Genomic DNA, 25,468 nt, shown 5'->3' with positions numbered 1-25,468 from the left:
TGTGCAGCTCGATGTGGGGCAGCTCGAGAGGCCAGGAAACATTAGCTTGTGGCAGCTGCACTTTCTCTGCCTTTGGTCGTTGCCCATCTGGGCACCTGGCTGACACTGACTGGAAGGAGAAAGGGCCAGGAGGCATTTACTTCCCCTCCCACGGCCAGAGGCGGCCAGCGTCCTAAAGAATGAGGGTGAGTGAAGGAAGCATTTGGAATTTCACAGAGAGGCCCATTTCCTTCCGCAAGACATATGAAGCACCTGCTAGTGCTGTGTACCACTGGAAAGCTGAAGTTCCAGGAGGAAGAGACGCTCAGGAAACACAAACGAACAACATGCAGGTGGGAGAGCTACAGACAGGACCTAGAAGGTCTAGAAGAAGCCTGTGAACCAAAGAGGAAGGGGAGGAAGAGGAAGAGGAAGGGGAAGGAAGCAGCTAGGTTAAAGGACAAAAGAGAACCCAAGCCCAGGCAACACAGGCCAGGGAGGTCCTAGGAGGAGGGGCTGGGAGGGTCCAGAAAGTGAGGTAGGGTCCAGGGAGGCGGAGGGGAAGGGGTGGAGGCCTGGGGAGGGGGGGGTGGTGGAGGGCCCAGTGGTGGAGGGTGGTGGTTGGGGTCTTGGGGGTGGACAGGGGTGGAAGGGAGCAGGAGGAAGGGGCTGGGTGGTGGGGCTGGGGAATGAGGACCCGGAGTGGATGGAAGAAAGAATGGAGATGGTAGCCGAAATAAGGAACAAGGGAGAGGAGACCAGAAACAGTGGACAGTGAGACGGGTAAATATCAATGGAAGAAATGAATAGACACGTGTAGCATCTCAGTGTGAATGCTCTCAAAGGTCTGTTACAGCACGCTAAAGCACTGATGTGATGAAGCGGTGTGTGTGTCCGCTGCGGATATTTAGCACAACAGTAATTTGGGCAGGAGGTGAGGTCCACTGAACAACTGCCTTATTTAGAAACACAGACCCTACATGTTTCTTGGAATCCTGGAGCCCCAGTCTGATCTCTTTTGTCACCCCCTGACTCTGTGTGTGGGGTTGAGTCAGTTGACTTGTCAGGCCCCCTTTGCAAAATGTATGGGGTTTTAATCCACAGAGTTAAAGCTAAAAGTTTATCCATTTGTGGCTGCATGCTGTGGCTCATGCCTGTAATCCCAGCACCTTTGGGAGGCCGAGGCAGGTGGATCGTGTGGAGGTCAGGGAGATCGAGACCATCCTGGCTAACACGGTGAAACCCCGCTCTACTAAAAATACAAAAAACTAGGGGCCGGGCCAGGTGGCGGGCTCGCAAACCGAAGCTACTCGAGGCTGAGGCAGGAGAATGGGCGTGAACCCGAGGCGGAGCTTGCGAGCTGAGATCCGGCCACCGCACTCCAGCCTGGGTAACAGAGTGAGACTCGCCTCAGAAAAAAAAAAAAAAAAAAAAAAAAGAAAGCCACCCATTTTGTAAAATTGTGGGTTAGTCTACATTGTTTTAAGCCGTCTTTCAATTCTGAAAAACAACTACAGCAATAAAACTAGGGTGAGTCTATGATTTCAGGCAAATTCTAATTGGCTGATTGTACTTTTTTCTTTTGTATCTAAAATTAAATTAACTGATACCTTCACGTATACACTTGATCTCTGTTGATAAGATGGTGGACTAAAAAATTGTTAGAATAGAAAAAAATACATAAAGAGTGAAATAATATGCTATCTTCACAATGGCCAAATTGTACTGAGATGGTGATGAGGCGCTGCTCCATGTCCTGAGGCATCTTCTAAGAAAACTCTGGCTGGTGCTTTCTGAGTTCATCCTCCTCGGACCTTGCTGCTCTCACATTTTTGTTTGTATTTCTTCATCTTCTGCCTGGTTCGCCTGTCCTGCAGCGTGGGGTCTGATCGGATTCTTGGATTCCACACACTCCACAACCCCATACGCCACCATGGTCAGGCTCAGGACCCCCAGCAGAATGTAGAGCTTGACTCGCACACACAAAAATGTGCTGTACCCAAAGGCAATGACGTATCCCAGGGCCTCCCACAGGCGGTAATTGGCGAAGGCAGCTTCCTTGCTCTTCTCAAACAGAACGCCGTAGAGAGCTGCGGAGGAGAGAGCGGAGTGAGAGCTCTGCCCTGGGCCCCACGGTGACCCTGTTCATGAAAAGAGCACGACGGCTTTCCCACTGCCCCATTTTCTCCACAAAATCAGGACATTTTTCTTTTCTCACAACAGAATGATTTTACATGGCAGATGATAGCATGAACCCCGGAAATCTGAGGCAGGTCTCAGTTAATTTAGAATGTTTATTTTGCCCAGGTTGAGGATGGGTGCTCATGACACAGCCTCAGGAGGTCCTGACGAGATGTGCCCAAGGTGGTTGGGGCACAGGTGGGTTTTATACATTCTAGGGAGACATGAGACATCAATCAACATAGATAAGATGAGCACTGGTTTGGTGAAGGCGAGCATTGGTTTGGTCCAGAAAGGCAAGACAACTCCAAGCAAAGGTGGGAAGACTGGAAGCAGGGACGGGGCTTCCCGGTCATGGGTAGATGAGACAAATGGTCGCATTCTTCTGAGTTTCTGATGGCCTCTCCAAAGCAGACAATCAGATCTGCATTTCTCTCAGTGAGCAGAGGGATGACTTTGAATAGAATGGCAGGCAGGTTGGCCCCAAGCAGATCCCAGCTTGGCTTTTCCCTTTAGCTTAGTGATTTTTGAGCCCCAGGATTTTCCCGCTTGTGATTTAAACACAGTGGTCCCTTTGGGGCTCCGCCCAGGCTGCTGGCCACAGAGACCCAGGAAAACCCTCCACAGGCTGAAGCCAAGTGGGCAGATGAGGGGCAGGGACAGGTGCAGGGACAGAGGCAGCCTGAGCTCTGGTGGGGCAGGGTGTGCTGTGACCTTAACTGCAGGCAGCAGGGCCTGAAACCAGGGGCAGAAGCATGTGGTTCCCCAGGAGGATTCCAGACTGCCAGCACTGGGGTCCTTGAGGCAGGGAGGATGGTGTTTAATTTTGTAAACTCCATAGGACCTGGTTCAGTGCAAGATACACACTGAGTGCGGAGAGAACCGTCTTCCCGAAGATTCGCTCTACCCACCCCTCCTTAGTGCTGGAGATGTTACCGTGTTCGGGGAGGCCCAGCACCGCTGTGTTTGGGAGGGCGCCTGCCTGGCTGTGTGGCTCCAGGGAGGGCAATGACAAGGGCTGTGAAACACAGTCTTTGAAGCCACCGTCCCCAGCAGCCACCCTGGGATGGCCTGGGAGGGACAAGGCCCTGTCCCTCCCAGGCAACAGATGATGTCACTGAGAGAGGGATTCCCTCCAAGAAGGAAAGTGTCCAGATAAACACCCAGGAACACAGGCGCTGTCCTTCCTGGGGCCAGCCTGCTCATTTCCACAGCAACGTGACAGATGTCCGTGAACTTGACCCCAGGGACCTTCCACTCCCATCCAAAGGGGTGCTTTTTTTTCCTCTGGATTTAAAGAAAGTGATGAAAAGCAGCTCGCCCCAGGGTTTGTCAGCAGGTTTTATACAAAACAACTCACATCGTGAATGTTCCTCTACTGCTGAAGACCAATGCAGATGCGCTTACAGCAGGGTAGTACCTTGTCTACAGCCCTTGCCCTAAGATTCACATTGTAAACAGCTTAGGAATGTTCGGGAAACAAGAAGTTCTTTGGAACCCTCAGGACAAGGCGCCCTTCTCGTCCCACAGTCTGCACACTGTCCACCTTAATAAAAGTAATGACTGAAGAGAATTGAATAACCAAATTTAGATTTAGTTGGCTTCCGAGACTATTCTAAACACCTCTTGTCTGTTTTTTGAGGGTGACTCTTAGCACTGGATCCAAAACCAAGGTTCTAGGGAAGAAAATCCAAGTTGAGACACCATGGCTATAAGTGGTAGATCATGCTATGTTCTGTGGCTAAAAGCTCCCGGCTGCACCCTGGGCAGATCGCAAAACCAAAGCCAATGGACCCAGATTATAAATATTCTAGTAACACAGGCAACTCTAATTTTAAGCTTTTTGGGAATATGGGTTGATGTCATTCAAGCATTTCAAGATGAAATTTATATTGTGCTGCCATGATTAGAAATCGCTGTCCTCCAAGAAAGGGACTCACCCCGCTCCCCCACCGTCTCCCTTCATCAAGTTCTGGTTGGTTCAAGGCCAATTCAGCTTCTTCATAAGTAGCCGTGTTCTCCTCAGCCCTCTGAGTTTTTCCATAAACGTAAACTTTCCAGGCCCTTAATGCCTCACATGTCACATGAAGAACTTGACATTTGCTGACTCTGGTTCCAAAATCTGAACGTAGAGAGGAGATCCACAACAAAGAGAGAAAGAGCTAGACTGTCTGCTGGCTCACATACTTGTGTTCAAAATCGCCTAGATGTGTTTAGGAGACAGGAGGAGCCCCCAGCATGGAGGATCTGGGACCCAGAAAGTGGCTGGAAAGTGGGCTGTCCCCTGGCCACAAAACAGAACTGAGGAGGCCGAATAAGACGGGAGTGGCCCCAGACAGAGGTGACACCATCACTCCCACCTGTCTCCTAACACAGCTCTACCCACAGAAGCAGGGTCCACGCCTACAGAGGGAGATGCCAAGGACCCAGATGATGCCGCCGGAACTGCCTTTAAGAAACACAGAGGAAGAATCAGGGGAAACCGTCTGCCCCACTCGGGGAAGGGGAAGCCACATGTGTGAATGACATTAGACCAGTCTAGGGGAGGAGAGGCCAACACCAGAGATAATTAAAGTCAGGCTTTTCAGGGAATTACTCAAGATGTGGTTCCTATTTTAATCTAAACATAAAGAAAGCAATGCATTTATTGTTTCGAATTGCATGGAACTACCCACAGCTAAGGACATAGTGGGGAAAGACATTTTTTAAAAAGGAAAGTAGACTGAAAATGGTATTTCAACAATCCTGAAATAACTGTACACGTGTACAAGATTGAACACATAAGGAAGGGTCATACCTAGTGGGAACCAGCCTTCTGGCTGCCAGAGAAAGGAGTGACAGCTACGCAGTGGGGGCCAGAATAAGCCCCGCGGCCTACTGTCCACCTTAATAAAGAAATAATGTGGCGTTGGATGGTGACCCAAAGTGCAAAGTAAATATACGAGCCCATGCTGATGCAGTTCAATGATTGAGTAAGCAAATACATCGGGGAGAAGGGACAGGTATTTTTTGTGGAAGAATTACAGTGTACACATAGACGTTCCTCAGGGTGGAGATTAGCTGCTCTCTCCTTGACTGCTGGCTCCCTGGGCACTCGCTCCTGCAGAACCGCATGTGGAAAGGGAAGGCGGTGAGTTTGCAGTGGAGAGATGTGGCTGGCACCACGGTACCCACGGGATCAAGGTTAACATCGCTGGTAAGGAGGCCTGTCCCTCTTCTGTATCCCCCATATGATGGGACAGGGAAGCACCTCACCAGGGGATTGTCCTCCCCAAACCCTCAGCCCTAGACTAATCATGAGAAAACAGCAAACAAATAAGGGACAGCCTACAAACTACAGTGCTCTTCCAAAGGGTCCAGGTCATGAAAAACAAGGAAAATGAAACGCTGCCACAGAGCAGCCAGAAGATACGATGACTGAGTCCAACAGGGAGTCCAGGACAGGATCCTGGCACAGAAAAAAGAACGCTCGTGGGAAACCTGAAGGAACCCGAATAAAGGCTGTCCCTCCACTAACTGTCACATGGCAGCGTTACTTCCGAGCTGTACGAATGTGCCGTGGCTGTGGGAGATGCTCAGCGTTTGGAGAAGCAGGCACAGGCCTATGGGGTAAATGCGTTGGGTCTATAGGTTGGACCTTGCAAGGGGACTCTCTATACTACATTTGCAACTTTTCTGTAAATCTAAAACTATTTCAAAATAAAAAGTGTATTTAAAAAGACAAAGCACTGCTTTCAACCTGGCCTGTCAGCCTCCTCTTCCCAGAGGGCCCAGGGTTAAAGAGACCAGGATGTGGCTCCTGTCCTCAAACACTGGGATGGAGATGAGAAGTTCAGCAATCTTGTTTGGTCAGAGAAGACAGGTTAAGTGAATAGGGCATTGAAGAAGTCATATTTTCTGAGTTTATCAGCCTGAAAACAGCCAACAGAGCAAAAGAGTATTTTTAGACTAGACATTCCGTATCTTCATGGCAGTGCATTGGTGAGGAAGGGTTGCCCTGGCAACCGTACCCATCTTTCATTAGCTGTCAGAGGGAATAAGCAGAGAGGAGTGCCTGGCACAGATCTCCCCTTACAGAGGCCGGGGGGATTGCTGGAGCCCAGTGGGACAGTGAGCCGGGGATCCTCAATTCTGGCCCAGGAAGTAGAGGCTCAAATGGTGAAGTCCTCTGATCTGCTTCTAAGTGGGAGACTGTAAGGACCCGTCTTTAAATTGAGCAGTGATGACTGAAAGGTGAGGACAGAGTTCATTGAGTTTTATTCAGTGTCGTTAATTATGAACACATGTGGCCCACATATGTTCTTAAAAGAAAGCACACATTTGGGGAGAATAGGATTAGAAATCTAACTTGCTATTTAGAAAAACAAAAATGAGAAAGAGCTGTTTTTGAGATGTAGCCAAAGCTACATAAAATTTCCATTTTTTTCAAAAAATAGAGAACAGAGACCTTGTGTGTGTGCTGTGCTGCATGGAGAGCCAGCCTGCCAGGAGTGCACGAACGTGGTACTAAAATGCCACTCGCACATGACGATTGCTAGAGTAAAGTCCACAGGAGCTTCTCAAGTATGTGAAAATATTTTCCCCAACATTTTTTTTTGTGAGACAGAGTCTTGCTCTGTCACCCAGGCTGCAGTGCAATGACGTGATCTCAGTTCACTGCAACCTCTGCCTCCTGGGTTCAAGTGATTCTCCAGCTTCAGCCTCCCTAGTAGCTGAGACTACAGGCATGTGCCACCACGCCGGGCTAATTTTTGTATTTTTAGTAGAGATGAGGTTTTACCATGTTGACCAGGCTGGTCTCGAACTCCTGAGCTCAAGTGATCTGCCTGGCTCAGCCTCCCAAAGTGGTGGGATTACAGGAGTGAGCCACCACACCCGGCCAATTTGGTTTATTTTTGAAAAAAATTACTTTTTCCTGTACAGAAAGACATAAATAATTTCAATTTAAATTAGCATCCCTTATTAAAAGGAGTCTTTATTCCAGTCATTCACTGGACTTGGACATTCATACTCTTTGTCCTTGGGTAACTTTGTTTGCACAGTTCAACAAGACCTTCCCTGAGAGTACCGTGTGTCCATGTAAGGAAAAGGAGAGTTAAGTCCACTATTCACATAGCTCAGGAAGAACAAAAACCAGATATGAATGATCACATTCATTGGGAGCATTTAGAGAATTATCTTATGAAATATTGTGGGGATATTTGTCCCAGTGTTTTTCTTTTAATTTAATGTGTAAATACATTTTTAAATCAAGTAAGTTCAGATAAGTCACTGTGCACTTCTCGTAATGGGATGTGCATTTGGGGAGCTCCATAAAACACTGGCTCTGCCACACGTCCAGGGGACAGTTTAAACAAATGCTGTGTGATGCTTATTGGTAACGTAGCTAGGAGCCCTGCAGGCGACATGACATGCCGCTAGCTTATAATTCTGCACTGCCAAAAACACCAAAGTGAGTTGCTGTTTACTCCCCTCCATTAAATCAGTATTTGTTCTGTTAAGCAATGCCCTGGCCTGGCCTCGGGTCCAGTCTACCCCCTCTAGGCTCCTGGCCTTGATCCCGACAAGCCAGAGCATGGCGCTGGGCCAAGCACACACTCATTTTGGTGAAGAGCTTCACTACATCCACCTGCATTCCTGGGGCAGCAGAAAGGACTGTGAAACACGGCTCCTTAAATCCAACCGTGCGGGTTTGTTCAAAGATGATTCTCAGCTGTCCTGTGGATGGCAACCCACCCGGAAGACAAGAAAGGACGTGGCTGGAGTGTTTGGTCCGTGATCTGAGGTCACATGTGCTCTTTATCCTCAGTGCGGGACAGCAGCCAGGTCCGTCATCTCAGAAACATTGGCCTGTACTTCCTTTGTGGGTTTGCTTTTTCCAATTTCTAAGTCCCGAGTGTTTGCCAGATAAAGGCAGAATGTTGATGTCTCTCCTGGAGGGAAGAGGGTCTCATGTAAGCCATGCTCACCTCCGAGAGGACCCTTCATCTTGCCTCATCGGCATCTCTTAGACACGCAGTCTTGCCTCTTTGGGCCTCTGACACCCCTCGGGGCCTTAGGTGGGGTTTTGGGGAAACTCAGGATTCCTACCCCAAGCCCTCATCTGTGTTATTTTCAACACCACCCAGAACGCACACCCTCCAACCAGTGGCCACACACACTGACCCAGCTTCCTTCTCTTCCTAGTGACCTTTCTCCAAAACCCTCTCACACGTCTCCTTGTGGAAAACACAACCAGCCAGCACAAAGCACCTCGGAGCTCAGCAGAGCCTGGCACGAGTGCAGTGGTACAATCTTGGCTCACTGCGACCTCTGCTCCGGAGTTCAAGGGATTCTCCTGCCTCAGCCTCCCGAGTAGCTGGAATAACAGGTGCAACTGCGGCATCCCCTCCCAGTTCACCTGCCCTCAGGCCTCTCTGGAACCTCTCTGGTGCCGCTGCCTGAGCCTGGCGCCCCTTCCTCCCTGGCTCCTCCTTGGCTCCTGCTCCTCTCCCACCCGTGCCCTCACTGTTCTGCCTGACCTCCTGGCCAGGCCACCCTATTCTGTGAGGACTTTGGAATTTGGCTCCTGCCATCATCATGGGACATCACCTTCCATCTGACAACCGGCCTTCCCGGCTCCCCCTAGGGCCGCACCTTGGACCTTGTCACCTGCCTTTTGGAATTGATTGTTGTGACACGGTACAGACTCCACATAGCTCCCAGTCACTCCTGGGTGTCAGCGCTTTCTGCTGCTTCCAGTGACCCAGGCGCATCTGACCCTCCCCCGCATGCTGGCCCCACACATGGGGACCCGAATGGCCACTCCACCCCACCCCTCTGCACTCCCCCTAGGCCGCCTTCTCGGGGACCCCAGCCCCAGCAAGGCCTTGGAGTCCCCCGCCGCCTCCTGCCCTGGTTCCTCCTGCACCCCACCCCATCTGGACAGCGGTCAGCCTAGACGTGATGCAGATGTGGTCTCTAGGACGAAGCCCACCCTGGCCTCCCCTGCTCCCCGATATACACAGGGTCCCCACCTGCTCACAGAAAACCCGCCACTGCCCAGGAAGCCCCAAAGCCCCCTCCACAGACACTGACCCTAGTGACCTGTGACATGTGTGGCTTGTGGTTCACAGCGCCACCTCCCATCTTCCATGGGCTCCTTGGTTCACACTCCCACCTCCTATCGCCCAGGGCTCCTTGGATGGCCCTGCATGTTTACACCCCAGGCCCAGGGACGCGGAGAGGGTGCCTCTGATCACAAGCACATCTGAATGAAGGTTTTCAGTCATGAAGAGACTGCTGTCCTAGGGGTAGACAGTCTCGCACCCAGGCTCGGATGGGCGACCTGACTTAAGCAAAACCACATCATCCCAAGGGAATGGTGCCCAGAAAGAACCCCGGGTGGTTTTCCACTTTTGCATCATGAATCTGAATAAATGCTCAGAGAAAATACATCAGACCCAGAGGCGACATCACAGCCCTCTTGGCCCTCCCATCTCTCCCAACTCACCTCTCTTGGCTCTGGCCCATTGGCAGCTAATGAGCCCCCACAGTTGCCTTGGCCAGGGACTGCCCCCCTGCTGCCAGGAAGGGGCCTGGGCTGGGGACTCACCATTGTTCTGTGTCTGCCAGACAGCATCTGCCATGCCCCACAGGCCTGAGAATACGAAGAACACCGCCAGCTGGTCAGCACCAGGTCTCCACAGCAGGAGGGCGATCATACAGGACAGATGGGTCACCGTGCCTGGGGGTGCAGAGAGGAAACCGCCAGGCAATGAGGGTCATCATCATGGCCTGGAGGGGCCCGTAGGTGGGTCAGCACTAGAGCAACTGTCTCAACCGTCCTCTGGAACCATCCCCTGGAACTGTCCACTGGAACCGTCTCAACCATCTCAACCTTCTCAACCATCCTCTGGAACCATCTCAATGTTTGCTTCATGCTCAGTGTTCCCTTAATGCTCTGGAAGTCATCTTTTTAGTTGGAACCTTGACATTTAATTTGTGAGCTGGTGTGCATGCGTGTTGCCAACTCTAAGTCAATGGTCTGCACCACATACCTGCTGTGTGACCCGCAGCCTCAGCCTGGAGGGCCTTGGGTGTGGTCTGGCATCATGTTGGGAAGGAAGGTCACCCTGTCTGGGCCTGAGGTTGCCCCTAAGCTAAGAGGGCTTCAAGTCAGAAAGAGAAGGGCCTCCTCATTAGGTATAAGTCGAAGGATCCCAGCCCCTTTCTGAGTGGCCAGGGGATAGGACAAAGTGTGCCCATGGTTTCATCTGAGCCTTCCAAGTGGGGGCCATGGGGAAAAAAGGGAGGAGGCCACAGACCTCCCAGACAGGTGGCATCTGTGGGCCTGTCCTCGTGACTCGTCCCAGCAGGTCACAGATTTGGGACCCCAATTTCCACGGGCTGTGGCGTCTCCAGGATGCAGTAACGAGGCTGCCCAGTGACGCTCAAGACGCCACAGAGAAAGAGCAGGGTCTCTGGCAACAGAAAGGCAGGTCCGCACCGTGTGCCCCCGGGGCTGCACCACCTTGGGCAAGTCCCTCCACTTCTCTGCTCCATGATTTCCTCTCTGTAAGGGGACACTGTCTGCTTCACAGGGCGGCTGTGAAGATGGATAGGAAACCCCAGACAGTGCCTTTGGGCTCCATGGCCCTGGCAGATGCTCGCTGTGTGCCCTTCCTCTGCCTGCGCCCCCACACCCAGCCCTGTCTGGGGCATTGACATGCCAGGCGCCGTTTTTCTTAATGCCCGCATTCCCCACTGTTCATGTGATCTCTGACTCATCCCTTTCCTTCACTTCCCAAGGAAAATGGAAGGCGCTGTGTGTTTAGGGAGGAGTCTGTGGCCTTAGAAGTCTTGTCCTTATCCACTGTATGAACAGATGTGGAACAGAGCCACCCCAACCCCAGTGTGACCTTCTGTGACACCCATGGCCTCACCACTGGCTTCGTGTCCCTCATTTGCACCTGCAGAGACCCCGCCCCGCCCCACCCTGGCCTGGTCACCACACTGAGTGCCCACTCGGAGAAGGCACTTGCTGTGTGGCCTTATGCCGAGCACAGTGCCTGCCCAGTGCCAGCTTGGAGAGAGATCTGATTCCTGCTTCTTGAGGGGGTGAAGGAAGGACTGAAAGAATGAATGCATCTTACAGGGCGTCACTGATTTCAAAGCAGTTTCAGGGGCACTTTTCCAGCCCCGTCCTGACTGTGAGCTGCACGCTTTCGCTACTGCAAACCGTTATGACGGCTGGGATTGGGACGCACACTGCTACCTACCCAGCACGTAGAGCACAACCCTGCCCGTGTACTGCGAGACCTTTCCATACAACACGGAGCACAGCGCGTTGGTGGCCGAGAAGCAGATCATCACGTAGCCAACGAACTGGATGCCCAGGGCGCAGGTGACGTAGGACTGGGGAGAGGGATGCAGAGCCACGTCATGGATGCTCCCAGGCCTCCCGCACTCAAGCTGAAGCTGCAGTCGGGTGCTTTGAACATCTGCTCTGAGACGGCCGGCAGGCCAGTGTGGCAGACACCTTCCTCTAGGCTCTGTGGCTCCCATGCAGGAGAAAAGCTGGTGTTGGTACGAAAATCCTCTTTGGGAAAGAACTAAAAGGAGGCAGTTTGGACAACTCTGGACAAAATTTTTTCTCATATATTTCTTGCCATTTTCTGTGAAATGTGCATTATTTTATATGGAAGCCAATACACCCTGCCCTTGCTGGGGCCAATCATTGCCTGTGAGGTCTAAAGAGAGTTTAAAAAAAAAAAAAAAGAGAGAGAGAGAAACTGACGAGGTCGCCCTGCCACCTCTTCCGGGGCCTCAGCAGCCCAGCAGCCGGCTGCACACGTGCTCTCACACCCACCACATCACACTTCCATCACGGGCGGCCTCGAGGGCAGGCACACAGAACAGAGGCTGAGACGAGAAGACCAGCCACAGCCACATCGGGGGTGACAAGGACAAGTCCAGTGGAGGAGCAGGAGGGGCTGTCCCCAAAATGCCAAGTGGACGTTTCTGTTATCCTGTTTCTACTCTTTCAAGCCCCTAAGATTCTCCATCAAGGCTGTCCTGAAAGTAGCATTGCCAGATAAAAGTGAGGACACCCACTATTGCCTGAGCATACTCCCAGAGAGACATTTGTGGTTTATCTGAAATTCAAATTCTACCTGCAGAGGTGCTTTTTATCTTAAGTTGTCGGCCTTGCCTGGGAGGGATCTGGGGTGGGGACAGAGCAGGGAAGGCTCCTCTGGAAAGAGAGCCTCTGCCAGACACAGGCCCACGCTGGTCCAGCTCTGGCCACCAGCTCTCAACAGCTCCCAAGAGAGGCTTCTTTCTTTACGCGCCCTGAGGTGGGGCACCGCCTCTCTCACCTTGAGGGGAGAAGGTGGCCTGAGTGGATGCAGCAGAAGCCTGGAGAGTCACATCGATTTTTAGATTGTGAAGCATGATTTGAAAACTAGAGGTGACAGACGCAGTGGCTCACACCTGTAATCCCAGCACTTTGGGAGGCCGAGGCAGGCAGATCACCTGAGGTTAGGAGTTCGAGACCAGCCTGACCGACATGGAGAAATCCTGTCTATACTAAAAATACAAATTGCCCGGGCGTGGTGGCATATGCCTGTAATCCCAGCTACTTAGGAGGCTGAGGCAGGAGAATCACTTGAACCTGGGAGGCAGAGGTTGCAGTGAGCCAAGATGGCACTACTGCACTCTTGGGCAACAAGAGCATTACTCCATCTCAAAAAAAGAAAAAGGAAAGAAAGAAAAAAAAAAGAAAACTAAAGGGATAAGGAATTTCGGTGATATTCATGGACCTAATGTTTTCCTATACGTAAACTCTAAAGTAAGGGTGCAGGGTGAGGCCTAGGCAGGGATAACACGAATGAGTGTCTGCGGGGTGAGTCAGCGGCAGCTGCCCATCCACTTGCTCTGGCTCCTTCCCCAGGAAGACACGGTTCAAGCAAGAAGTTCTCCCTTGAGACAAGAAGTGAGTTGAAAGTTACTTGGAGGTCGAGACCTTGAATCAGAAACTCAGCTATGGTAGCACTGGGAGCACAGGACCCCATTCCCCCCAGCCCCAGCCCTGGGCAGGTGGCCTGACACACTGCAGTCCTGCAGGTACAGACACAGGTGAAGCAGTCATGCCACGCATGGCCTGAGCCACCGGCCCTCACTTTCATTCATACCCTCGTGTACTCGCTGGAGAGGAATCCTTGCTGCAATCCGCTATACAGAGGCAGTAGAATTAAGAGGCACAGACGTTTATCCCTATATAGCTTGAAAGTCGACAGTAAAGTGGACCAGAAAGGTGGTGATTTCTTCTCTCCTTCACTTTCCCGTTGAACATCTCGTATGGGTTTGAGGAATGCAGCTATCATCAGGACAGCCAGGACACCACTCCCTGAAAGGAAATCGCAAAGGCTTCAGCTTTCACGGGGGCCCAGAGGCAGGGTGCCTGGCATGGATTTCTTTCAGTCGCTCATCCTCCTCTCGAGAGAGAGGGCTAACTCAGATCCAGATTTCAGGTGACAATAGACACGGCACACTTAAGGATCTCAGGTGTCTAGGGGCACTTGATTGTGCTGATTCTCTGATTAGCTCACGACTTACCGGCTTTCACATGAAGCCTGCCACAATCGATCAGTATTGTCCTCACTGGCATAAAATACAAAAAATTCCGGAGAGACCTCAGACATCTGAGTGTCCTTAACCATTGACTCTGCTTCTCAGTCTAATCCCCAAAGCAATTTCTAACAGCAGCCAGCTTTTTAGTGATTTTTAGGATAATGATTCCCACAAGGGTACCATGTGCTACGCTTTTATTTCAAATAAACAATTTTGTGTAAAAGTCCTCCAATAGGAACTGGTTAAAGATATTAAGGGGTATCCCAACTGCGATGGAATGTTGTGCATTTGAAGAAAATAAAAAAGAAGCTCTTTGTACACAGATGGGAAAATCCCCATCATAAATGGTAAAAAGAAAAAACAACCAAGAGTCAGAACTTTGTGTAGAGTGTGCTACCACTTGAATTAAGTAAGAAAGGACATATAGATGTGCTTGTTCAAATGTGCATTAAATATGTCTAGTAAATAAAGCAGACATGGACTTTCTATGGGTGCAGAACTGGGTCTGAGGGCAGCAGTGAGAGGGAGACTCCCCACCGCACGCCCTTTCACAGTGCAGTGGTTGCCCACCCAAAGGGGTTCATTCCAAGCCCCCAGTGGATGCCTGAAACCATGGGCGGTGTCAGACTACATGCACCACATATTTTCACTCTGACAACAGAGGCAGCTACTGAGAGTCTACAGCCTGGGGAGAGTCTATGGTGCGGACATGCTGGACAGAGGGAAGGGTCACAGCCTGGGCTGGTGGGCAGGACAGCAAGAGATTTCATCACGCTACTCAGAACAACTGCAACTTAAACCTTATGAATTATTTATTTCTGGAATTTTCCACTTAAGGTTCTCGGACTGCAGCTGGCCTCAGGTCACTGAAGTCATACAAAATGAAATGGGGACAAGTGAGACTCCTGGATTTGCATTTTCAACTATATAAATGGGTTATCTATGCAAAAAATATTTTAACTATTCGTTTCATCCATGAGGAAACATCCTGTACTTTCTCATAATTCCAAAATGTGATGACTAAATCTCCATCATTTCTGTCCACCACTTTATTATTTGATCCACCTTAATTTCTGTCGATGGAGAACTGATGTTTATTTAGGTGTTTCTCACTTTACATAGAAGCCCTTTCGTTCCCTTAATGATTCTAAGTTCCTTCTGTGATATCGTTACATCTCCACTGTTTCTTTCCCACCTGGCAGTGGTCATGATACACAGTATTTGGGGCATCACAGATTGCTCAAGATTGGCGGCCATCCTTCCTTTCTCTCTGGGCCAGAATCTTTCAGATCGGTTCATTTCTGCCTCTAAGAGCTTAGACCCCGGCTCCTCTGAAGACGACGGGAATGATCTCATCTTACTGTGTCTGACCAACCTTATCTAGAGCTTTCTGTCTCTCTCAGCATCAGGGTCCTCGTGTGACCCATGCAGTGGGCTTGCTGCAGCACTGTGCCCCGGCAGTTGAGCGTTCCTGAAACTGGGAGGTTTTGCAAAGCCAGCTGTCTTCCAAGCTGTGTGCAGAAACAGCGGAATCCTAGCACCTGTCTCAGAAAGCACCATTGTTAACCCGGTTCCACCCAGAAATGCACAGATTTATTTCTAGGCTTTACTTTCTGTTATCTGCCTACTTTCCATCTTGGCTAAACATATTCCCCTTCCCATTTCATGATAATTCCACATTCTCATGACGTTTGTGAAATTCCGTATGAAAGCGGGACTCCTGTTGCCACGGTTGTTTCTGGGTCACCCTTCATTTTCCTCTGCGTTGTCCTGGCCACCATGCGGTCTGGCAGGTTGTCACGCCTGCACAGGAGGCCATAGGGTATTTACAATTGTCAGGGCCCCCTTCCAAGCCGACCCCCTGAGCTGACTGTGTGTAGCCCATGTGGAAAAGGCACATTTTTCCTCCACTCACTGAAGGCAGCGCCTTCTCCATGATCTCGTCTTGTGGGCCAGGACTTCAGTGTCAGGCAGCCCAGTAGGACATGACCTCCAATCTCCCCGAAAACCTCTTGGGTGGAGGAGAGGCAGGTCATGGACACAGAAGCCACACCCCTTTGTTCAGAATTATGTGTGTCCAGATGTCATGTGACTCAGAGCCTTCTGTGGGGCATGAATTGGGGGATACTGCACAGCTGTGTCCTACATTCTAAAGAGAACGGCTCTTTGCAAGAAATTTGACTGTGAGTGGAATGCTCAGAAACCTGGGAAAGTTACCCAGGGAGAGGGTGTTCTTGTTCTTTTAGGTCCATTTTTCTTTCTTGCTTTGTTTTTCTTTATGGTGATATGGACTTGCTTTATAGAAAAGGATACATATAGGGTCCTGCAGGACTGTTAAGATCACAATAGTAAGACCACTTCTTCATTTATATGTGTGTGATCTCTGCTATACATAACTTCTAGACTTGGACTCCCTTAGGCTGTAGGATTCCATGACTCGAGAACTGTCTGTGATGCATAAATGGCTGGGGCTGTGACAAGACAGCACCCTGGGGGTGCCCCCTGCAGGGGAGGTGCTGCAGGCAGCAGCCACCTGCGGAGGACAGAGGGCAACGAAGGGCCTGGAAGCCACGGAGAAGCCAGTGCTGTTCCTCTAGAGCAGGGGCCAGCAAACTGTGGTCTGTGGGCCAAAACCTGCCCATGGCCTGCTTTTGAAAATAAAGTTTTATTGGCACGCAGGCACGCTCATTTGCTTACATGTGGTCTATGGCTTTTTCTCACTACAAAGACAATGTTGAGCAGTTGCAACAAGGACCATATGATCCTCAGAAAGATCTTCACATGTAGAAATATTTGCTGTCAGCCCTTCACAGAGGAAGGCTGCCAGCCCCTACTCCAAAATTCTATTGTTTTATAGATAGGAGATGTCTTTGTTGGTGGCTGCACGACTGGAACTGGTGGCGCTGGAAGGAGACCTGAGGGTCTTGACTCAGCTCAATGTCCCCGAGTCCCCCAGCCGCCCAGCTATGTAGAGGAGGCAGTGAGGGGAAGTGTGGGGGAAGCACAGGCCTGGCTGGTCCCCAGGACCATGTTGATGGGAACGTAGGGGCCTGCTGGGAAAACATGACCACGATTCCAAGTCAGCAGAGCCTTGCAGACCAGAGCAAACCGTGGCTCCTCCTGACTCCCTGTCCACAACTTCCACTTACTTCTAAAGCCCTCAATCTGGGCCTTGCACGCCAGCACCCTCCCCAGGTTGCTCTCCTGATGGATGTCAATAGCCTCTCACTGGCTAAGAGCCTGGTCCAGCCTCCTCCCTGAGCCTCCTGGGGGCCCTGTCACACTCAACACTTGCATCAGCCTCTGGCCTGAGCCCTGCACAGCGTCAGACTGGCCATTGGACACTACGCAAGAGTCCCTCTGTGTCCTCAAGCCAGGTGTTCCCGGCCTGAGCTCATCTTCCTCTCAACCCCAGGACTGTCTTGCTCTTCCCCACACCATGTCCAACCCACACAGACCCTGCTGGCCTCTCTCTCAGCCCCTCCACCTCTGCCTCCCCCTCCCTGCTCCCTCCTCTGGACTCAGCACTCCGTCCTTAGTGGGTCTCTGCCCGCTGTCCCTCTGCACCTCTAAGTCACGCTGGCACAGGGTCTGTCTAGGAGGCAAGTCTGCCCTCGTCCAGACCCTTTGGCACAACATCGAGGGCCACAGCTAGTCCTGTGCCCCAACTCTGCCCCTCCACCTTGTTCCCAGCCCTGAGGGCTTCTCCTCAACTTCTCGCCTCCAGGGTCCTCTGGCATCACTTCCCTGCCTGGCCAATCTTGCTCATTGTCCAGACTCAGTGTAGGGACCACCCACCCTTGGAGGCTTTCCTGAAACTTGGTGCTCCAGGTAGATGCAGCTGCAGTTCAGCTGGGAACGGTGCTCAGAACACCGTCGGACTGAGTCTCGGTTAGTTGGGTGTGTGTCTGTTTCCTTCACTAGGCTCTCGGCTTACTAAAAGCGAGCTTCTAGTCATCTGAATGTCTGGACCAAGAAGGCCTAGCATGGCTTCCGTATGCTGTGTCCACTTCCAGCCATTGCTTTACAAGTGCTCACTCAGAGCCTCTGATGTGGAAGTGGCCTGAGGGGACCTGAGGAGTGGTGCCGCACATCATCTCAGCACAAGGAAAAGCTCTACAGGGCGCACGAACCCTCCTCACCTATGACCCCGGCAGAGTGTGGGACTTGGCGTTCCCAGAGCTCACAGGTACCAGACCTTTGATCTTTAAGAAGGACCCATTCCAAGGGCTTTATGAATCCCCAAATCCAAGAATGACAAAGAATATATATACACATATATAAATACATATGTATGTGTGTGTGTGTATATATGTGTGTGTGTGTATATATATATATATATTTTTTTTGAGACAGAGTCTTGCTCTGTTGCCTAGGCTGGAGTGCAGCAGCATGATCTCAGCTCACCGCAACCTCCTCCTCCCGGGTTCAAGCAATTCTCCTGCCTCAGCCTCCCGAGTAGCTGGGATAACAGGTGCATGCCACCATGCTCACTCAGCTAAATTTTGTGTTTTTAGTGCAAATGGGGTTTCACCATATTGGCCAGACTGGTCTCGAACTCCTGACCTCAAGTGATCTGCCCGCCTCAGCCTCCAAAAGTGCTGAGATTACAGGTGTGAGCCACCACGCCTGGCCAAAAAAGAATATATTTAAATTCTTTACAAAATGGTTTTTAAAACTCTCTCAATGTGTCCCCTTCAAAGTTGTAATAAACCTTTCACTGTAACACTAAAGTCACATATGAAACTATTAACATAATATTCTCTATTAAAATGAACTTCTAAGAATGAGCCTTGTCATGACAATTAACTTCCTCTGGGCAGCCGTTTCACCATGAGCTTGCAATGTCTCCAGCTAAGGTGCAACCAGCACTTGGTAGCACTCGCCCCTCTAGCCTTTCCACAGAAGGTACTCAGTACATTTCTCAGAAAAAAAAAAAGGTCGTTTATAGCAATTATGGATGTTCAGGGTCCCTTGGCCACAGCTGAAACACCAACAGTCAATCCCAGTGCCCTAGCCGGCCACCAAGTTGTCTGTTATAGTAGCCACCAGCCCCCTGTACTGCTGGGCACTTGCAGTGTGGCTGGGAGACTTAGGAACTGAGACTTTAATCAGTTAAGATGTAAACAACCACAGTGGTTAATGGCTACTGTGTTGGGCTCTGGAGATGTATAACAATCTCATCACCCCAGGATCCTCTGTTAGACAGCACGGGTGTACTGCATTTGATTCATAAGAACACTGCCTGCATGTAATCCAGACCAATACATTTTGCAAGGATGTTTCAGAAGAAGAGAGATTCCTTCTATATTGGGGGAGATGGTCCTTGTCAGCCCAGGAAGGAGGCTTGGCTCTGCTTTGCTGGGGACCCTGCCCTGGGCTGGTGGAGCACGTACCGGTGTAGATGCCCAGCAGGGTGTAGACCAGCTGCTGGGAGGGCCTCTGGGTGCTGTTGGTGGTTGCGGTGGCCATCAGGCAGTCACTGGCCCCACAGGACATGAGCTGCTCTTCTGGGAGGGCCTCTGTGAAGTCAGAGCAGATGGGAGGCATGAGATGACTGCAAATGTGATGACCGCAAATGTGATGAGATGTAGGTTCTTGAGGAATGAAAGTGACAGTGGAAAGGATGGACACCTGCAGGGAGGCATCACTACAGGTCACGTGGAAAGACCCAGTGTGTCAAAATAGATTTACCCCTAGGCACATGACCCTAGACTCCATTTAAGACACTTTGGGAGGTGGAAAATCCTATTAGTGTTCCGCAAAGATTCAGGGAAGAATAAACTTGGAAAAGTGCTGCTTACCTGTTATACTACTTTTCTGACACAATTAAAATTTTTCAAGTTTTCAAAACTAGTCAAAAAGAAAAAAGTACATGAGATTGGGTGCCATGAATGCTGGATTCTCTTTCAGATTTATCCGTTACCAACTCCATGACTTCGGACAGGTGATTTCACAACTTTTCTGTTTTTGAAAACTAATGTTAGTTCTGTGATCTCTTAAAAGAATAGAATTTGAATTAGAATTTTACCTTGGCTGGGAGTCTGGCCAAATACCAGCGATGAGATCAAGTTGCCCCACACACCGGATGACTGGAATATGAGGAAGAAGATTCCGAAATACTGGTTCACCACGTCTTTGCCGTGCTTTCCCGCCTTCTTTGCATGTGTGTTTCCCATGATCGTGAGGTATGTGCTCTGCGCAGACCACAGCGGGGCGGCCCCAAGCCCTAGCAGTATGGAGGTGGGGATCAAAGTGTACCTGTGGGTAAAAGGCAGACCCACAGCACCGCCTGTGACAGGAGACACAAGCCCATCGCACCCGTGTCCCTGTGGTTCTTTAGTCTTTCTGGGAGAAGGAAATGCCGCCTGGCCCATTGCAAGCATGGTAATGGGTGTTGTTGGTTGGATGGATGGATTCACCATTAGACTCAGATAAATGAGCAAAATCAGTGCATTTTCCAGCTGAGATTGATTTGCAAAAGTGAAATTGAAGGCCAGTGAGGCTCCTTGTATTGGATGCAACCACAAACAACAAGATGAGGAGAACAAAGAAGGCCGAGGGACAGCCTCAGTTAAAAAGACCAAGTGACCGGCTCAGGCCTTGGTGGCAGGGTGCTGTGTGAGACTCTGCAGCTACCGGGAAGAAGGACATGCAGCCGTCATCAGCAGCATGTCCTGGGTCACAACCAGCGTCCCTGGAAGATGTTCCATGGATGTGTTCCCGGGGCCTGGGGTGCAGTCCAAAGCCCTCAGAGCTCGGTCTCTGTGGTCCAAGTCACCAGGGAGCAGGGTGGCCTCCCATCCCTGTGACCTGCCCTGGCCATACCCACTTCCTAATGGTGGGCAAGGTGCAGCTTTTCGTCCATTGGTGACATCTGCCTAGGTGCCCACGAGACTCACCCTCTGCATTGGAGTTAGAGTCCCCTGTGTTACTGGAACCCTCGCCCAGCCAGGGGAGCTGAGGATCAGAACAGATCCCAGGGAGAGGCCAGCATCAGGGATTGGAAGGAGGAGATGGAAGCAGTGGGGGGCACAGAGGAGCCTTGGTGAGAAAACAGTAAGGAAGCCCAGCACCGTCTGTTACCAAAGCGAGGTGGGGGTGCGGGGGCAGCAGAGCTCATTTTAAAATGCCTGCAGTGAACAGTAATCAGGCGCAAATGCAAGTTGTGTGCAGAGTGAACGTCCCTAGCATGGGGAACGGCCGGGGTGGGGTGGGCAGGGGGTGGGGGCTGCGTACCAGCTGGCGAAAAAGTTGCCCACGGAGAAGGCCACGTAGCCACACATGGAGAGGATGATGGTCCCCTTGCAGCCCAGCCTCTCAATGAGGAGCGGTGGGAGGAACATGGAGGACAGGAGCATGCCTCCGTAGAGGGTGCTGAGCGCTGTCACACCCAGGCCCTCCTCGCTGTACAGGCTGCTCTGTGGGAACAAAGCCAGCCCTGTCAGAGCACAGGATGGACACAGTGAGATGAGGCACCAGCAGGTCCTCAGTGTCCCCCAGGCTGGAGGCTGCCACAGCTCCCAGGAACCGCCAGCCACAGGCTTGCTGCCCTGGGAGCCTCCTCTGCAGCTGGTGGGAGGAAAGTACAGGTGAATTTGGAATAAAGCAGTTAGTGTGTCTAAACATCAGGGAGGGAAGTCCCAGCACCCCTGTGAGTGCTTGTGCTGAGGCTGGATGGCTGTGAGAGCTGCTCACACCTCTGTGGACGCCTGCCTGAATCTCAGCTGAGAACAGGACAGTGTGGCAGGACGGGGCTGGAGACTCTGCCAGAATTGGTCTGTGAGGGGCCTGCATGCTCCCGGGGAATGGAAGGGGTCCTTCAGCCCATGGGGAGGCCCCAAGGATATGAAGCAGGTGAGTGCGCATGAATGATTTCTCCCTTCAACAAATATCCATCGCCCACCTCTGAGTGCCTGTCACTGTCTGAGGTTCGAGGATGGACCAGAGACGTGGCCCTTGTGTCCTGGAAACTGCAGGCTGCTGCCACTGGTGGAGATGACATGGGCAGGCACACGCTGCCATGAGGGTGCTGGGTGCCCCACCCCAACCTCGGCTCCAGGGCAGGGTGGGGAGGAGGAGGTGACCTCCAAGATGAGAGCTGAATGAGAACTTGGAGGCCTGCAGCCAGAAAGGGTGAGAGGAGGTGGCAGCTGCAGGGGAGGTGCCACGAAAGGGCATCCTTGGTCCTTGGATGAGGGGACCTAGTCCAGACCAGGGTGAGGACTCATGAGAACTCTGGAATGAGGCCCTGTCTTCTCACTGGGGCTGCTGAGCTCTGAGGAGGGAGCCTGGGGATGCCTGTGCCTTGGGGCCTGAGAGCGAAGCCAACCACGTGGAAGCCTTGGGGTTCTTGGAGAGAGGTGGGCTGAGCTCCTAGGCATGCTGGGGCACAGTCATTCCTGAGTCACTTCTATCTGAACACTCTGTGTTGCTCACGTCAGTCCTGACTAGCAGAGACAGCTGTCCCGGAGAGCATGACGTAAAGAGCTCAAAGTATAGAGAGACCATGTAGTCAAAGTTCACAGTTTTGCTTAGAGTAAGCTTGGAATCTATAAGGTCTAGTGATATTTGATAAATTCACTTGGCTGCCCCTAACCACAAAGCCAAGGGCATGCAATCATATTCACAATGACTTTTCCTGTGTCTCCTTTTAACCACCCAAAGGCAAAGAATGTCCCAACAAACCACGATCCCAAGACCCCTGCTGTCCAGAGCTCTCCAAGAGCAACGCACACCTCATTGTTGTCCAATCCTATTGAGATGAGAGTGGGAACTGCTCACTGGAGGACTGCATCTGAGAACCACTGTTTGTTTTAGAGGATTTGGTGTGCAGTGAAAAAGAAACACCAGGTGAATTAGATTTTTCAAATTTCCAATTCATTATTGTCTGTGACCATGGAGATTCTTGGAGGCCAAGAAGTTCAGGTAACTTGACTGGACACATACCTGCAGGCTCTGCAGACCTCCATAGGCTGTAAAGAGAAGCAGGAACCCAAAGGAAACAACAAGGACGTTCCTTAGACTTCTGTCCATCGTGCTGGCTGAAAACATCAATCATCAGTGGGCAAGTAAATGTGTAGCTCCCTAAAAGAAACCAGTTGAGGAACAGGAAAAACAGTCAGTACCAAGAAGTCCCATTCTCTCTTTCATCTGAGCTAGAGGAGAATGTTAGAGGTATGTTAGTCATTAAGCCTGTCACTCGTTAATGAACTCGGTTATCACTGACCCCATGAAGCACAAGGGAGCGCTGCTACTCATTCACCTTCTCTGTGATCCGCAACATCCACTTTCTATGGGGCAAAAGATCATGACTCTTACTAGCCTCTAGGTAATTGTGCTTTTTTCCTGTTAAATTCTAACAGACACGGTCCAGATGGTAAAGTGATACATTTCACTTTTTATATGTGTATAGAATAGATGGAACATTTCACAGTACAAGAAACTGTCAGAAATTGTCAGTGGTGCAGAATGTGAACTTCAGTCTTAAAGAACAAGGCATAAATGTCAACTTCAAGATACATAGTTCAACTTCTGAAGAAGTGCTAACGTGATTATAAGATCCTGGGGCCAAAGTCTTCGTATTGCAAAGACTGTATGGTTTCACAACACCGTACAGCAATTATTAAAAGAAAAAAAACTTACATGAGGATAAGGGAGGAGACCACCCCTCATACCATCTTGTGCCCAATTTCTGCCTCCAAGGAAAGAAGCAAAACCTAAAGGCAGAAATGAAATCCACAGGCAGACAGCCCGGCGCCACATCCTGGGCCTGGTAGTTAAAGATTGACCCCTGACCTAATCGGTTATGTTATCTATAGATTACAGGCATTGCATAGAAATGCACTGTGAAAATCCCTATCCTGTTTTGTTCCGATCTAATTATCGGTGCATGCAGCCCCCAGTCACGTATCCCCTGTTTGCTCAATCAATCACAACCCTCTCACACGCACCCCCTTAGAGTTGTGAGCTCTTAAAAGGGACAGGAATTGCTCGTCTGAGGAGCTCGGCTCTTGAGACAGAAGTCTTGCCGATGCCCCCGGCCGAATAAACCGCTTCCTTCTTTAACTTGGTATCCGAGGAGTTTTGTCTGTGGCTTGTCCTGCTACATTTCTTGGTTCCCTGACTGGGAAGCGAGGTGAATGGCAGATGGTCGAGGCAGCTCCTTAGGTGGCTCAGGCCTGGCCTGTGGAACATCCCTGCGGGGGACCCCGACCAGCCCCAGTGACGCGGATCCTGAGAGTGCTCCCTGGTAGGCATTTGCCCCAGTGGGATGCTTTGCCAGAGCAGCGTGTGGCAGGCCCCCGTGGAGGATCAACGCAGTGGCTGAACACCGGGAAGGAACAGGCATTTGGAGTCTGGACATCTAAAACTTGGTAAGACTAGTCTTTGAAACTTGCCCACTCCATTTGAGTGGAAGCGTGGCCTGATCACCCACAGCGTGCCTTTATTGGCACTTTGGTTTTGGTTTTGACTTGGTTTGAATTGCTTGACAGGATTGGGCTTGGGAACTTGCCCACTCCATTTGAGTGGAAGCGTGGCCTGATCACCCATGGTGTGCCTGTACTGGCACTTTGGTTTTTGTTTTTGACTTGACTTGGATTGCTTGATACTTTGGTTTTGGTTTTGACCTGGTTTGGATTTCTTGATACTCTGATTTTGGTTTTGATTTTGGTTTGGTGTAAACTACAAAAGTGTGTGTGCACCCTTTTTACCCATTCTTTGTTTTGTGGTGTGCATGTGGTGTGAGCGTGGTGTTTTGTCTAGAGGGAAACATGGGTGAGGCACAAAGTAAGCCTCACCACTAGGAACTATGTTGAAAAATTTTCAAAAAAAAGGATTTATGGAGACTATGAGTCCTATGACACCAGGAAAAACTTAAAACTTTGTGTAAGATAGACTGGCCAGCATTAGAGGTAGGTTGGCCATTAGAAGGAAGCCTGCCAGGTCCCTTTGTTTCAAAGGTATGGCACAAGGTAACCCAGCCAGGAACCCAGACCAGCTTGTTTTAGATCCCCTGCCCCTAACACACGGTGGTTGAGAGATCAGCAGCATAAGCGGCCAGCAGAGGCAAGGAAAGACCAGCAGAGAGAGAGAAAGGAAAGAGACAGAGAGGAAAAGAGGCAAAGAGAGAGAGAGAGATGAAGAGACAGAGAGGAAGAGACAGACAAAGAGGGAGTCAAGGAGAGAGAGAGAGAGAAAGACAGAGGCAGAGAGAGAGAGGAAGAGACAGAGGCAAAAGGAAAGTCAAAGAGAGAGAGACAAAGTCAAAAAGAGAAAGAAAGAAAGAGAGAGAGAGAGAGATATACAAGTAGTTAAGAAAAAAAAAAGTGTACCCTATTCCTTTAAAAGCCATCATACCAATTCTAAATTGGACAAAACAAGGTCTTATGAATAGCAAAGGATAATTAAAATCCCAAACTTACAAGGTTTTCAACAAAAGTAAAGTTGGCAAAAGTTAACAGCGTAACATATATTATAGTAATTCTATTCTTGTGGCCTTTAGATAGTCTAGTCCACAGACACACACAAAAAAAGTTTCACCTTGGAAAAAAAAAAGATTATCATCTTCGAAAAAGAAAGGGAAAAAAGGGGGAGGAATTTATATAGAAAGAGTGTTACATGGTAAATTCTTGTCCTGAAATAAATTAACTGGTTATTTAAAGAAAGAAATGTTTGTAATAAGTCAGAAAGT

The 25,468-nt window shown here is 50.4% G+C and overlaps 2 protein-coding genes across 2 annotated transcripts in view; both read right to left on the bottom strand.

Moving 5' to 3' along the window:
- Positions 1-25,468, bottom strand: part of TTLL2 (tubulin tyrosine ligase like 2) — a 110,539-nt gene that overhangs the window by 21,877 nt on the left and 63,194 nt on the right. The window lies entirely within an intron of this gene.
- UNC93A (unc-93 homolog A) lies at positions 1,450-23,475 on the bottom strand. Its single transcript, XM_031667569.1, has 8 exons — positions 22,723-23,475; positions 21,013-21,194; positions 19,805-20,034; positions 19,170-19,295; positions 13,335-13,549; positions 11,421-11,556; positions 9,755-9,886; positions 1,450-2,069 (listed from the first exon to the last, which is right to left on the bottom strand). The coding sequence occupies exons 1-8, from the start codon at positions 22,825-22,827 to the stop codon at positions 1,804-1,806; spliced, it is 1,392 nt and encodes a 463-aa protein (XP_031523429.1). The 5' UTR covers positions 22,828-23,475; the 3' UTR covers positions 1,450-1,803.

Source organism: Papio anubis, chromosome 6 (genome assembly GCF_008728515.1).
Source record: "Papio anubis isolate 15944 chromosome 6, Panubis1.0, whole genome shotgun sequence".
In the NCBI taxonomy this organism is placed as follows: domain Eukaryota; kingdom Metazoa; phylum Chordata; class Mammalia; order Primates; family Cercopithecidae; genus Papio; species Papio anubis.
This window is presented reverse-complemented; position numbering and strand designations above follow the sequence as displayed.

Excerpts from the sequence above, each read along its gene's own strand:
- UNC93A (XM_031667569.1), bottom strand. The coding sequence starts at position 22,827 with ATGTTTTCAGCCAGCACGATGGACAGAAGTCTAAGGAACGTCCTTGTT. Across the intron at positions 19,296-19,804 it reads TGGCCAGACTCCCAGCCAAG|AGGCCCTCCCAGAAGAGCAG; the intron begins GTAAAATTCTAA and ends CTGACTTCACAG. Across the intron at positions 2,070-9,754 it reads CTGGCAGACACAGAACAATG|CTCTCTACGGCGTTCTGTTT; the intron begins GTGAGTCCCCAG and ends TCTCCTCCGCAG.